The sequence below is a fragment of the Pleurodeles waltl genome, chromosome 9 (assembly GCF_031143425.1).
Source record: "Pleurodeles waltl isolate 20211129_DDA chromosome 9, aPleWal1.hap1.20221129, whole genome shotgun sequence".
Taxonomy (NCBI): Eukaryota; Metazoa; Chordata; class Amphibia; order Caudata; family Salamandridae; genus Pleurodeles; species Pleurodeles waltl.
Window position 1 is genome coordinate 870,592,503 of NC_090448.1, and position 13,666 is coordinate 870,606,168.

Below are 13,666 nucleotides of genomic sequence, written 5' to 3' on the forward strand. Positions count from 1 at the left end.
CAGTCAGCATCCCTAGCATTATGCTCTCCGGCTCTTGCATAACAATGATCCTGGTAGAAGGAGGACCATTCTTAACATATTGTTGGTACCTTTGCTCTAAAAAATGCTATCCTTCACATAATCATGGACATCCTTGATTTATTGTGGGCATTCTTGGCATTATGGTGTTCACACTTGGCACGAGATATTGGCATGCGAGGCAGAGTCAGCAAGAGTCTCATTTTTGCAAGCAAATAATAAAGATGTCAGGCCTGTGTTTGGTGGGCACAGGTGTATTTACTACAACTAAAAAAGAAAATATTCTCCTGAAAATTACTTTAATTTAGGAAAATTGAGTCTAGCAATATTTAAGAACTCAAATTTGGTGGGGAAATATGTGACTTTTCAAAAACTGACAAGATGATGGTTAGGCACAAAGGTATTGCAATTCCAAAATACATTTGATTCGTGGAGACTTGGAGAGAATTACTACTGATGTACTTTTCCCAGTGCCAGAGAACACTTGTTTTTATTGCTGTTATAGTACAGTATAGTATAGTTATGTTGTGTCATTTTACATTGAAAAATGTTTTAATGCTGCTATTGGTTACCCTGCCTCAGGCACTGGGGAGGCTTCTACAGGTAACCATACATGTGGTGACCACTACTATAATACTGTATGACGTACTCACTAATGTATCCCTTAGCTATATGCCAGTAGCTAAAGGCCATTTTTATTTATCATAAAAAATCTACAATTATTGAAAACAATGGAGATATTTACTATAATCTACATTTCCTCGAGTTTCTCGAGTGGTGTCATATTTTAAATAGTACAATTTAAAAACGGTTTAATGCAGATACTCGTTTTTGCACACGAGTTTGCTGTTCATCATGGCTCCCATTTCACCCCCTGTTAGTTTTCTATAAATCATGTTGAATCCTGCAGACATAGGAGACTGTAAATGACTGTATTAGATGCAACTTAAGACTTAAAACGCTAGTGTGACAACAGCTGCACCTGCCTTGAAAAGATTTTAAGCTAACACCATAAAAAGCCAATTTACACCCAGACAGCTCATATCACATGAAAGAACAATGAAAGCCTGTGACCTATAGAGTTCATATAGATCTCTCCTGTGAGGACTTAACTTATTGTGCTATGTTGCAAGCTGCTACTAAAACTTATTTAAAATCTCAGAAATAGCAATTCCCAGCGATAAATGTAGCTAGAAGCAAACACTGTTTTTCAGAAGAGAGTGACAACAGGAAACAAAAGTGAATGAAACAGTGGAAAAAAACTCAGTAAAATGCAAATAACGAAATCTGGCTACATGAAGTAAGAAAATGCGTTGTATTAAAAAGCCACCTGTAGATATTAAAACCAGCTCAATAAGCATGATTCACAAAACTATGTGGCACATACCAGCAGAAAAGCTACATCTGAACATGTGATGTCCAGATCCTGATCTACCACATCAAGATCTATAACATCTCTGAGCACAAATGAAGCTTATGACAGCTGATAATTCAGTTTTGTGCCCGGCTGAATATGTGACCTAGTGGTAGGATTAAGAGAGACCCTATGGAAGAATCATGAGAGTGGAGGATGCAAATGTGGAAAGCAACCATTTTAAGATGGTTTAGGTTAAGGGATTTTTTTTTCAAATAAAAAATGTTCTCCGTGTTAGGAAACAAAGGCTAAAAGTACAAATGTCCATTTCCCCTAAAGGTGCTTGTTGATTCTCAATGCTCATAATAATCCAAAAGATGAGAACTGGAGAACTTGGTGTAGGCCTGAAAATCTACAACATGGTGTGTGTCTACCATTTTTCACATAGCATCAAAAACAGTTTGCTCTTTAAAGACGTTGTCCAGTCAGAACTTCTGAAAGGGTGACAACATGAGTGGGCTTTAGCAGCTCTTGTACGCCAGGTTTGTGTTAATAGGTGTTTCGGGTCAACTATATGGGCCAAAAGGAGGAAACCTATCTGATACCTTTTAATAGTTTTCTATTTCGTAATCATGGAACAATTATACATCTTCATTGCCAAGACTCTCGGTGTATCTAATGTTTGTGCACTAAGGTGGGGCCCATGGCAGACTTTCAGGATATCTGCACGCAACAGATTTACATCCAATAGCTCTAAATCTGTTAAATGTTGAGTGGTTATACTCAAAATGTGGGGCACCTAGTCCTCCATGGACACTTAACAACAAATGGGTCTACTAGTTTGTAGCAGAATTATAAACCTTCATCCTAAATGCCTATGAAACATTTTTTCGGCCAAAAAAACACCATTATATAATTCTATAAATGTAACGCCAAAGAAACAGTCCTTGTTCAACACCATGGCAACTAAATTGAAAAAATATATTAACAGGATCGCAGTTCGTGATGCATGTATCTTTGTGACCTTTAACCTCAAACTGAAATGCAGTTCGCCATTCTGGCACACACTCAAAAACTGAGCCTTTTCATAATGCTGGACAGACAGAGGCAGCATTCAGAGCGCATGGAACTGGGTGGTGCTGCAGAAATGTAAATTACTGAAAAAAATTCAAAGAGGGAGCAAGACACCATGAGGATATTAGTCTGCTGACAGCAGATATGTGGATACCGAGTTGTCTTGTTCTCTTACGCTATGCTGAAAGAGTCATATGCTGTCTAAATCTGCTTGGATGCTTGCTGAAGAGATTAGAAACCACGCTAAATAATAGGCAACAACTTAAACTATACTCTCAAAAACATAGTTCATATAAGGCCGATGGCAATGTTAAACTATGTAAAACTCCAAGAGAAGATTGACTATTTCACATAAAGTTACGAAAAGCATATGCCTTTTTCTTCATCCAACATAGAATAGATAATAAAAAGGAAGAATTTGGGAATACTTTCCTTTCTATGGATCTGATTTACAAACGGAGTTGCATGTGGATTTGTTAGGCCTGGTACTGATTTTTGTGAAGCCTGCTCTCGCCTAAAGAGTCCTTTGACGCACGGTGCACTGTGGAACAAGACCTGGTACTGTTATAACCCTTTCACCTCTAGGTGGAGCAGTGCCACTCCTACAAGCTAGGCTTCTATTCTGCACCACATCAGAAACACCCCAATCCCAACAAGCATTTTCAATGCAACTGGTCTCGCATTTGTTCGAGTTAGAGCTATTAGTGTTGTAAAGCAAAAAAAAAACGCAGCGCGATTGCGCTATGTAAAATCCAGCACGATCGCGCTGCATGTAAAATAAACAGATAAAGTAGTCCGGACTCCAGGCTGTAAACATCGAGCCTCTAATGTTTTTGGTACTTTACCGGTGCTGTGTAGGTGGGCTAAACACCGGAAAAGGTGTATGCATGCCTTTCACAAATGAAAGCAAGCGGATTTTAAAAGGCAAGCCCACGAGCCAATGTAAGTGACTGACGTGGTATGGGCGTGGTTTAAAGCCCAAAGAGATATTACTGAATGGACGGAGCACTTTGTGCTCGCCCATAAAAATGAACTGGATTGTGAACCTCAATAGAGAAGCAAAGAAATACTCGGACCGCCACAGCAGCCGCCTCTCAGCTTCAACAGTGTTATTCCATTTCTTGCTCTTCGAGTTGTGAAGACAGGACATTAGTGGTGATGGGAGGGGGGTGGGGGACGTAGGGAAAGTCACCTGACATTCATGAGGGGTTTGGAGCAATATGCTAGTTCCCACTGTCACCCATGTTCAGTCACACGAAAACTGCTGTAGTACAGGTGCAACAGTGGACTGCAATGGAGTCACAAGTTACAAATATTACTCTGCTGCTGTGGTGCTTTCTACAAGAGTTAGCTCTGCCTCAAAACCAACAAGAAACACAAAACAAGCATTGGCAAAGCCAGTATAATTTGTATTGCGAATTCTATTGAGTTTGTCACTGTCTAGTTAGACATGGTATGCAGCAGTGCAAGCTGCTGTACAACATGGCTTAAAGTTTTTTTTTTTAAAGTGCTATGACGTAGCTAGCGTCAACCACGTCGTACGGAGTTTTTTTTTTTTTACTTTAAGCCACAGCAGCTCGTGCCGATGTGCAACATGTTTTAACAATGAGTGTCCCTGTGCAGTGTAAGTGGTGCTCATGTAAAGCACTGCAATATCTTCATGTCGAGTCTGTGCTATACTGCGCCATTATCCAAGTAGGACTATTTATCTGTGTTGAAATGGTATTATGCCAGGTGTCCTAGGCAGACAACAGGCAAGGATTCCTGGTGCCATGCCCTCGCCCTTATTAATGAATCACTCTTGGACTCGGGTCCTTGCATTTTTCATGTTAAAGGAAGGCACGACACACAATTTGTAAAGGGTAGCTTTCTGTTATTGCAGCAAGAAGAGCTTTGAAAACTTCAGCGCTTGAGCTTGAGGACTCAGCTGTTTATCCTTCCGCGATGGATAAAACAAATACACTTGAGTTGGGTAATAACTCAGATGAAAATGCAGCATGACTTGGACTGTGTACTATGTATGGTGGTTTGTAGATTGGTATGGAGACCCACTGTGCCTCGGATAAGTGTCACCCCCAGAGGAACACATCGACGTGGGGTAGAGTGCAGGCATCACCAGCCACCACTGAGGCTTATGGGGTTTTCACTACAGCCAGGGAGCATGTCCAAGACCATAAAAATGTGTTGGCAATGTTAAACTACTGGTTCGAAATCACTGGGGATACGGTGGGGCTGTACTTGTTTTCTTTCATGTGTTAGCTTGTCTGTTTTATTGCAGAAACCTTAGACGTTGTAAGGTAAAAGCTGGAGACCGCGTAGGGCTGCAGCGTGGGTTTTAAAGTGGTAAGCTCTACCTGCTGCCCATGTGTCTTACACACCTCTCAGCAGACTACCAATGATTTGCCCCCGCTCAGTCTCCAGTCATAAAACACCTGCGGACTTTTAGCTTCTCTGCGCGGTCTCAGTGGGTGCTTTCTGCTTATTTAGCCTTCCCAGCGCCTTCATTTTTTTTTTTCTTTGTAAGCTTGCTGGCTGTTCTCTGGGTGTAATGCTTAGGTGGATTTTTGCCTACTACATGTTAATGCTGTGACTACACTAAGAATTAGTTTTTAATTGGCTGTTGCTTTTAAAGTCTGTATCGGCCCTTCTAATGGCATTAGGCTGGGTTCCCGTATGTGTTGTTCAAGAAGCAACTAATGCAAGGAAGACGGGAGGAAAGAGGGTTTTGTCTTGCGTTTTGTCTTGTTTGAGAGGGAGAGGAGAGCGGTAGTGCAAATGGAGTGTGTGTGTAAATTAAAAAAAAAAAGTACCTTCACAGTGAAGTAGCCAGTGGACGGAGACTGGCCACTAGCAAATGGCAGTGACAGGTAGGAGTACTTGGTCCAAAATCCACCAGACGGCAAGGAAGAGAGGACTGCAAAGCAGCAGAGAGCAGAAGTGAAAGCAGACAACGTGCCGGACTATCAGAAGCACGTAAATTAGAGCAACGTTGGACTAAGCCAATGGTAGGTTCGGGTAAGTAAGGGGCAGGTTCTTGCCCCTTTTTACACTTTTTTTTATTCACAAAAGATTTTGCAAGCACGTGTGGCGTGAAAACCTACAAAATTAACTAGGGCTATTAAAGGACGTAATGAGAGGAGCTAAAAAAAAAAAAAGTGTAATTGTATATTGCCTGACCCCCCCCCCCCCCCTTACTCGTGCGGGCATCATATTAGGAAAACAGGGCCATGGGTTGTGAGAGGACATCTACCTTTCAAACTTCACAAAAGACAGATAGGTTTAAATAAAAAACAGAATCAGCACAGGAGAACGAGTACTGGCTTTGGCACTACAACCTTTCAAGTGAGAGACTGTAAAACTAAAGAAAAATAGTAACAGAGATATCTAAAGAGCTACCCTATAGCCTAAAACGCCAGCAGTAAATTTCTCTTTCACACTAAATAAATTAACATTTTTTAACCAATTTTCATATATTGTAGTAAACATATTAGAATACACTTTTATTGCTTTCCAGTTATGCAAAAGGGTCCTATGGGGGTATCTAAAGTCAGCCACTGCTTTGTGATTGGTTTTCCAAGCACTCACCAATCCAAGACAACCTCAACGTCCGGAAAGGATGCAAGAAGGCGATAAAACAAGCGTTGGCAAAGCTAATAGGTCTGGTCTGTGTGAGAGTTATTGGCTTCGTCGATGTGTTTTAGCATGCTGTACAGCAGCACACCTGCGGTACACCATGCCTAAAGTTAGAGAGGAAAAAAAGAGCAGTGAAGTGGCCAGCCCTGGCTGTGTCATAGGCTTTTTTTTTAGGTGGGTGGGCAAGGTAGTGGGGAGGGAGGGTGCAGGCAACAATGGGGAGAGGAGACTAGGGGTTGGAACAAGCAACAACAGGGGTAGGGCATGGGATGTGGCAAGCAATGGCAGGTGAAGGGGAAGCATAAATGGGGAATGGGCAGGTCAAGAAACAACGCAGAGTCGAGGATGGGTCGAGTAACAACACAGGATGGGACGGGAAGAGAGACTAGGCAAGTAATGATGCAGAACTTGACATAAGAGGGGCAGAGACAGCCTGCAAACATGTGCACTCATATGGCGTGTGCTGCAAGTAAAAAGGTACCTCAGAGAAAGCGTGAGAAGTGGAAGGACACTGCACCGGAATAAGAAGCAGTACTTGGACCATGCTCCAGGAGAGGGAGAAACACACTAAGAGGAAGTGAAACCAAGAGGCACTGATCAAACAAGAACCAGTAATTAAAAGTAACCATGGAGACAACCAATGATAATCAATGGGCGAGCTCTAAGCCCCCTTTAAGCTAACAAAATATTTCGAAAGCAACAGGGCATGCACTGTCTCAAAGGAGACCCAAAAACATCCTTAGGGATAGCTTCATCATCCAGGTCACCTCACTCAATACCAAGTGTCTGAATCCATAGCACCATAGGGTGAATCAGAATCTTGGATGATATTATGATGCACATACCTGTAGGCAACGATGATATTTATGTTATGTATTCTAGACCTCTGAACCATACACAAGCTTCAAAGCCTACCTGGACGAGAGATAAAATAAAACTCATAAGGTGCAACAACCTAGAGCAGCAAGCCCATTTTGTTTTTGATGACCTCACAGTCCAAGAGTATAGCACAATGTATTAAGTGTTAATCTACCACTGCCAATAGTTATTTAACCAACAACTTAAGGTCAGTTCAGTGTCTACTCCCATTGAATAATCAGTTGAAAAACTTTATTTGAAATTGTATTTTTGGTGTAGTATTTGATAAAGTGATGTATTTTGACATTACAATGGACGGCTATGTTTTAGAGCAGAATCTATTCACACCCAATATTATTCTAAAATAAACAAAAACAAAATAGTTGGCTAACCTACTCAGCCTTTTCTTTGCCATTTACAGTCTAGTACATTAAGGGTGGCCAGGGGGTTTATCTGCAATGATGCCCTAATTAATGCATTTTACTCACCTCGTCAAAAAATGTGAACTTCACTATAAGACTTCTAGGATATGGTGGGGTTCCTTCTCTCACTCAGTGAGGTGTCCACAAGATATTAGGAATGAAGTGAGAAACAATAGACTGTGAAGGATCATCAACAAGACACTCAAACTCATACATATCAAAATAAGGTCATTATTCAAAAGAGTTTTCAATACAATAAGCCTCTAAACGTTATTCTTCACTGGCAGGGCAGAGCCCTGAAGCTCTCTCACCAATCCTCGGTGTGCAGAGACATCCAATGCTCTGGGGTCTGGTTCAGGAAGACCAAGTACAATGCGGATCTTGAATGTTCCTAGTCTGCCTGACTCAGTCAGCAACCCGACATAAAAGGAGCTCTCTCTTTAAAATCAACAGCGAGCCGATAAACGCTCCGTTACCTTGTTATAAATGTTACTTTGCTTGGACAGTGGATTTTTATTAGGACTATTTCAAGTAATATGGAATATAAAAGGGTATAGACAAAAACGTATTGTACAAAATCTGAATTTCTGAAAAGACTTCTAAGGCCACATCAAAAGTGGAAAGGGGCAGGCTCAGTTTTTAAACCAAATTGTTAAACACTATTTTTTTTCTTCTATTTTTGTACTTTCTAGCCACAAGAAAGGGCGCACCGTGATAAACCAGGTAAATCCTGGCCTCCTTCACTACAATGCTCTTATGTTCGAAGACTGAGGAGTAAAATGAAGCTTCGCGTTTTCTGTACCCCACCCCTCACTCTGCAGTGAACATAAACCCACCAATGACATGTTCTGCATGCGCCTTCGTTTTCCGATAGTTCCCCAGGGACTGGCACTCCGGCGGGAACTGCAGGTATCTCACGCCACACAAAATGAACCATCAGCAACTGCCATCTAGTGATCACGAACATCACAACCTCGCTCCTGAGTAAACCGTTTTGAAAAAAAGAGAAATAAAATCAGGGCCATGTCGTAAAATCCCCGTGGGGAACCTAATTTATATCTTGATTATCTTTGTTGGTTCGTTAAGTACACACCGCTTCTGACCATATCAGGAATGTTAACCAATTCCACCTGCACCTTTTTTTTGTTAGAAGTAACCAAATGCAATCTTTTTAAGCAATTGCACCAAAGACCTCCAAATTATTTTTCAATTTTCCAAACGAGCGTAACGATTGCAAATCCCACCTGACAGCCGCTTAAGCGTGCCTGGTGAGGAGGAAGGGGTGACCTCCGTTAAGAAATTACACATGCATTATTTTAGGATTTGCCCGTCCACCGCTATAAAGGAAGAGAGCCAGCATTCGCTCTCTGGGCTCGGCGCAATGTCTCGGTGCACATTTTGAAACAATCTGGCCCTGTTGTTTGCCAGACTCCCATTTTGATTAAATCTCGCAAAGCCATCTGACCTCGAGTTGTCATCTCCGATAAAGCATGCGCCTTCTGATTTTCATGAAAACAGACAAAAGCAGGTACAACATCCTTTCAAAAAGGGCTTCAAGCCAACTGTAGCAGCTATGGCGGGTTATCCGTTGCCAGGGCAACAGCGTATCGCTACGTGCTAATGGCCTGTCCTTTTGCCAGGCAACAAACAGCCTTGTGATGCAACTGCACCTGTCTCGGCTATGTGTTGCCATGGCGACGGCCGGGTTGCTATGGTTACCATCACGCTAATCGCCTAGCAAGGGCAGATATACAGCACTCTCCTCCGAAAGCCCAGCTGTTCCTCCCAATCTCTCACTGAAGATGGATTGTCAGGGCATGTGATGGAATGCTTTTCAACAGAGATGCCCGGGAACTTCGCTGATGCGCCTTGAAAGGTGGCATTGTGCGTCACCCGCCCGAGCAAATGCTGGACTTACAAAATGAGAAACACAAAATACTTCACTGCAGCAGCCAACCGCGGACATCTCTTCACGAGACTGTAGGGAGTGTAATGGATATGCGGTGGCGTCCCGTCGATCCACACCATTAAAGATGGCTGCAAGAGCAGACCATCAGCCTCTATTTAAGGAAACACCACGGCCCCTCGAGCGGAAACGCGAGCTCGGAGACTGGCGCTACCGAAAGGCGCCAGTGAAAGCAACAACTCGGCCAGTCTTAAAGATGAATGCGCCTGTCAATGGCGGTAGGGTCTGAAGTCACATTCACGGGGCCGCCATCTTAGATTATGGCATCACTCTGCCCTTTCGCTTGTAATCACTGACGCTGGAAGTGTGAATGCCTCACACATAGTATACGTATCAACAGAAGCAGCATTTGCCCCAATACGATGCACTGCACACAGGGTTTGTACAGTTATTCCTCAACAGAAACACTGCACCGACCTTGGGGTCGCATAAATTATGATGGGATTTTTTCACACTGCAGTCCATGGTGGGCGGACGAGTGGACCAGTCCCTTCGTAAAGGACTATAGGTTCAGAAAATCAATTTCTAATCTTATGCCCTCACATAACTGAAGTTGTGCATTTCTAAGCAAATCACATTCCCTGCCTGTGAAAAGTAATGTAGAAAGACAACGAATTCTGTAACAGACGTTAACAATATTATTAAGTACTACAAAATAGCTGCGTAGGCACATTATTTGATGCTGTCGGTTGGTTTTAAACATAAACTTGAGCATCCGCTCAAGTGTTTACGCAGTTTTTAACCGGTCAATGTTGTAATGAGTTCTCCTCCCCACTCATTGTTTGCAAAGGAGCAAACATCCTGCGTCGAAGGGCTCGGCAAGACGCCTCCTGTATTCCTTCACAACGCCGTCACCACGAGAAGCTCGTTTCCAATATCAACCGCAGGCCGAGCACAAAAGAAAAAACAACACACGAGCACACAGTAACTACCGCCAAACCGGTTCTACCGCCCCCACGACTGTTTACATGGCGACGCCACATTTGCATGGACAACAGCCACCAGGTTACAGCCCTGAACAAACATGGCCAGGGCAGGAAAAGAGGGCGCAGAATCCTCTCTAGCTGCCGGCTCCGACGAGCCTTCCACCCTCAAGGGAAGCGACCTCCTGACTTGGAGCCGGGACAGGTGCCCCCGCCGCCTTCGCGCTGTACCCGGCTCAATCCCCTCAAGGTCGAACCTCATGAAGCCACCTCACGGCGATCCAAAGGCCTGACCAGAACGCGTGGACCGTGGGTAAGGCTTGCTATGAAGTTAGGGCTCACTGCTCAGGGGAACGATTGTTGCCACCACCAAGTTACAAAGAGAGACAAATGGAAGGGAAATAAATTAAAAGTGGGCAAGCAAATTATCCATAGGGAAGAATAATTCCAGTTCTGATGCGAGGGTTGGATAATCCCGAAGAAATATAGAAAGATATCCCCTAATGGTTTAAGAGAACAGTTAACAGACGAGGTGTGGCCACCCACCCAGACTTGGAGGGAATGGGAGCCTCACAGTCCTAGGAGCGGACTGTCTACGGTGCGGGCTCTTGCACTGTGGACCAGGCTCCTCTGAGAGAGGCAGCACTTCCCGCAACCAGCATGGCTTTCTGAGCTTGGTTTGATGACTATGTACATAGGTTTGGCACAGGTGGAGACTAAGGGCCTGATTTAGATATTGGCGGATTGGTTACTCCATCACAACGGTGATGGATATCCCAATCGCCAAAATCTAAATCCCATAGGGAATAATGGGACTTAGATTTTGGCGGACGGGGTATCCGGCACCATTCTGATGGAGTAACATCTGCCAATATCTAAATCAGGCCCTAAGTCTTAACTAGAAACATTAGAAAGGACTCAGAGTAACCGATCGCATCTTGGTATCTGCAGATAGCTAGTCATGCTTTGTTCAGTTTCCGGGTCAATTGTATTTTTCCATCGATTGTCCACTGGGCAACAGTCCAATCCTGGCAAATGCACGAACGCTGAACTCTGTGGGCCGTGTGGCATACAGGTCACACCATACTAATTTGGGCAGACAACAGATGGGCATGCACATTCTACTGCAGGCGGCAGCGCCCCACACAAGCTACAGAGAAAAGACTCACAACAGCATTTACTGAACATGTTCCAGCAATCTTACCTTTGATATGCCTGAGGAGACGTAGGAGGTGTGTTGAACACGTGCGAGTAGGCGTGGTAAGGGGTCTTTTTCAGGGCCTGGATAAGGTTTTGTCTGTATTCGGGGTCAATACACCACAAGGATCCCTTCCCAATACTCTGTAACAGAAGGAGACACATTTAAAAAGAGCAAGACATGATTTGCTTTGCCGCTTCCTAAGCAGATGAGCTCAACAATGGCATAAATTCTAGGATACAAATTAAAGTCAGCCCAAAAGAATTCATCACCGTTTCAGAAAGTGATGCTGGATTATGTTAATAGAGATTTTATTACAAGTAACACATTTCCCGTGATCTGGCTGTTCGCTCTTCATAACAGAAGCCAAGGTGGCAGTGATTTGTGTTAATGTAAACTCGTTAAGAGTTGAACTTTTTTTAAAAGCATCAAATTGGTACATTTTGCATTGATTTTGTTTTAACACACTGGCAACCAAAAAACAAACTTCGAAACATGCTGAAGTAAGTTACTGAGCGGTTAAGCGACAGTGGTCAAAACATTCCAAAAGAGCATTTCAATAGCCAATCATTTCTCTGCACATGACCCAATGGGGAGATTCAGAGGCTGTAAAGGAATGCAGATTTGCTAAACCAACAAGTCTTGGTAATCAGCCACTACAACAGACAAAAGGAGCCATGCAGCGTAAGTCTGTAAAAATCAATCTATAAAAGCCAATATTAAATTTATGGTTTTGGACGTGCCTCTCCAGGTCTGTGTTTCCACAACGCTCAGCGCCCAAACACCTTCCTATTTTGTTGGTATCCGCATCCACATAGGAGGTTGGGTAGGGAATTGCAAGATACATTTGTTAAGTATCCTGAGAACTTTTAATCAACGCATAACATTTCAAAATTCTAAAAGCCTAGAGATTTAGAGCAACTGGAGCATCAATCGCTCCACCAGTGGCACGCTTTAAGGTGACCCTGAATTGGCGCCAATTTGATATAATTTCCTGTAAATGTTTACCTCTTACACAAACACAAAGGGCACCAGGGTGCCCTATGACCACTTCACATTTCACCATATTTTCGACATGCGACCTTGAAGCAAACTTGCGCATCTTTCGAAAGCGGAAACCCCTCCACGAAGAAGCACATATGGTCGCTTGCACACCACGATGCCCTGCTCAGTAAGACGGAGATGGAGCGTATGGCTTTGCTCATATTGATGTGTAGACTTTGCTGTCTTTTGCCAAGTATCAGAAAACTATGGCTGTTCGTTTGGATGGCCCCGATACACAATAGCATCTTGAAATTAACACAGGTTAACATGCCGTTAACGCCGTTAATACGTGCTAGCAGGAACCATGCGGGAGCCTGGATGTATTTGGCCCTGGAGTATTAATCGCACTAGGAGTGGAAGCAGGATCATATTTGTGTTCCGACATACACCCACGCCAGGAATTACCGTGCTTCTGCTGCACAATCTGCTGAGACTGTGGAGTGACGTGAGGGTGGCCGCCGTCTGCCCGGGAGCTGAAATCCCGAGGCGCTCGACGTGGACCTAAGCATGCCTGACTTCCTGCTTGTCTATCATCACGTGGTGAACACTTTTTAAAGTCTACCAATGCCCGATCGTAAATGTTTATCTAAATGTAAAGCACGGCGTGGTTTAAAGACAGTGGCATCAAATGGAGGTAATAAACTGATAATCTCAATAGTCAACAAGCGAGGGTACTGGTGCAGAAAGTGGAAGATTGTAGAAGGGTAATCTGGATTTATAAAGTCAATAGTGCAGATAATTTGCAAAATATTGTCATGCACTGCTCTGCTCTTAGATAGAATGTAGAATATTGGCAAGGTGCCTTTGGGCAAACATCACGCCGATTAGTGCAACACTCACCCCATCTAGAATACAATACATATGGCTGAAAGATGTTCGTGCAGCATCATTTCCACCCCAAGCTACAGAAGCTTCACTGTCATTATATACTACCTCCCCTATATCAGTATCCCCTCTCTCCCTTCTGGTGCCTTAACCACAACTGTATAATGCAGTCTAATGTACTACAAAACCACTGATAGTCGTTTCTCACCATGTGCTGGGAAACCGGGACACTCACGTCCTCATGGTAGTAAGGCGATATGGATTATAGTGTCTGACCCCTACTGAGGGACAAGGACCAGCTCTGTGATCGCACTCAGAGTTATCAGACACAACACCCTGTATTGCCCTGCT

At 43.5% G+C, this 13,666-nt stretch overlaps 1 protein-coding gene across 13 annotated transcripts in view; it reads right to left on the bottom strand.

Annotated features, from left to right (window-relative positions):
• The window catches only part of FOXN3 (forkhead box N3), a 648,650-nt gene that overhangs the window by 163,362 nt on the left and 471,622 nt on the right, over positions 1-13,666 (bottom strand). For all 13 annotated transcript variants that reach the window (XM_069208155.1, XM_069208156.1, XM_069208164.1 and 10 more), the window contains one exon: positions 11,453-11,589. In XM_069208155.1, the coding sequence (XP_069064256.1) occupies positions 11,453-11,589 (137 nt within the window). The remainder of the gene's footprint in view (positions 1-11,452; positions 11,590-13,666) is intronic.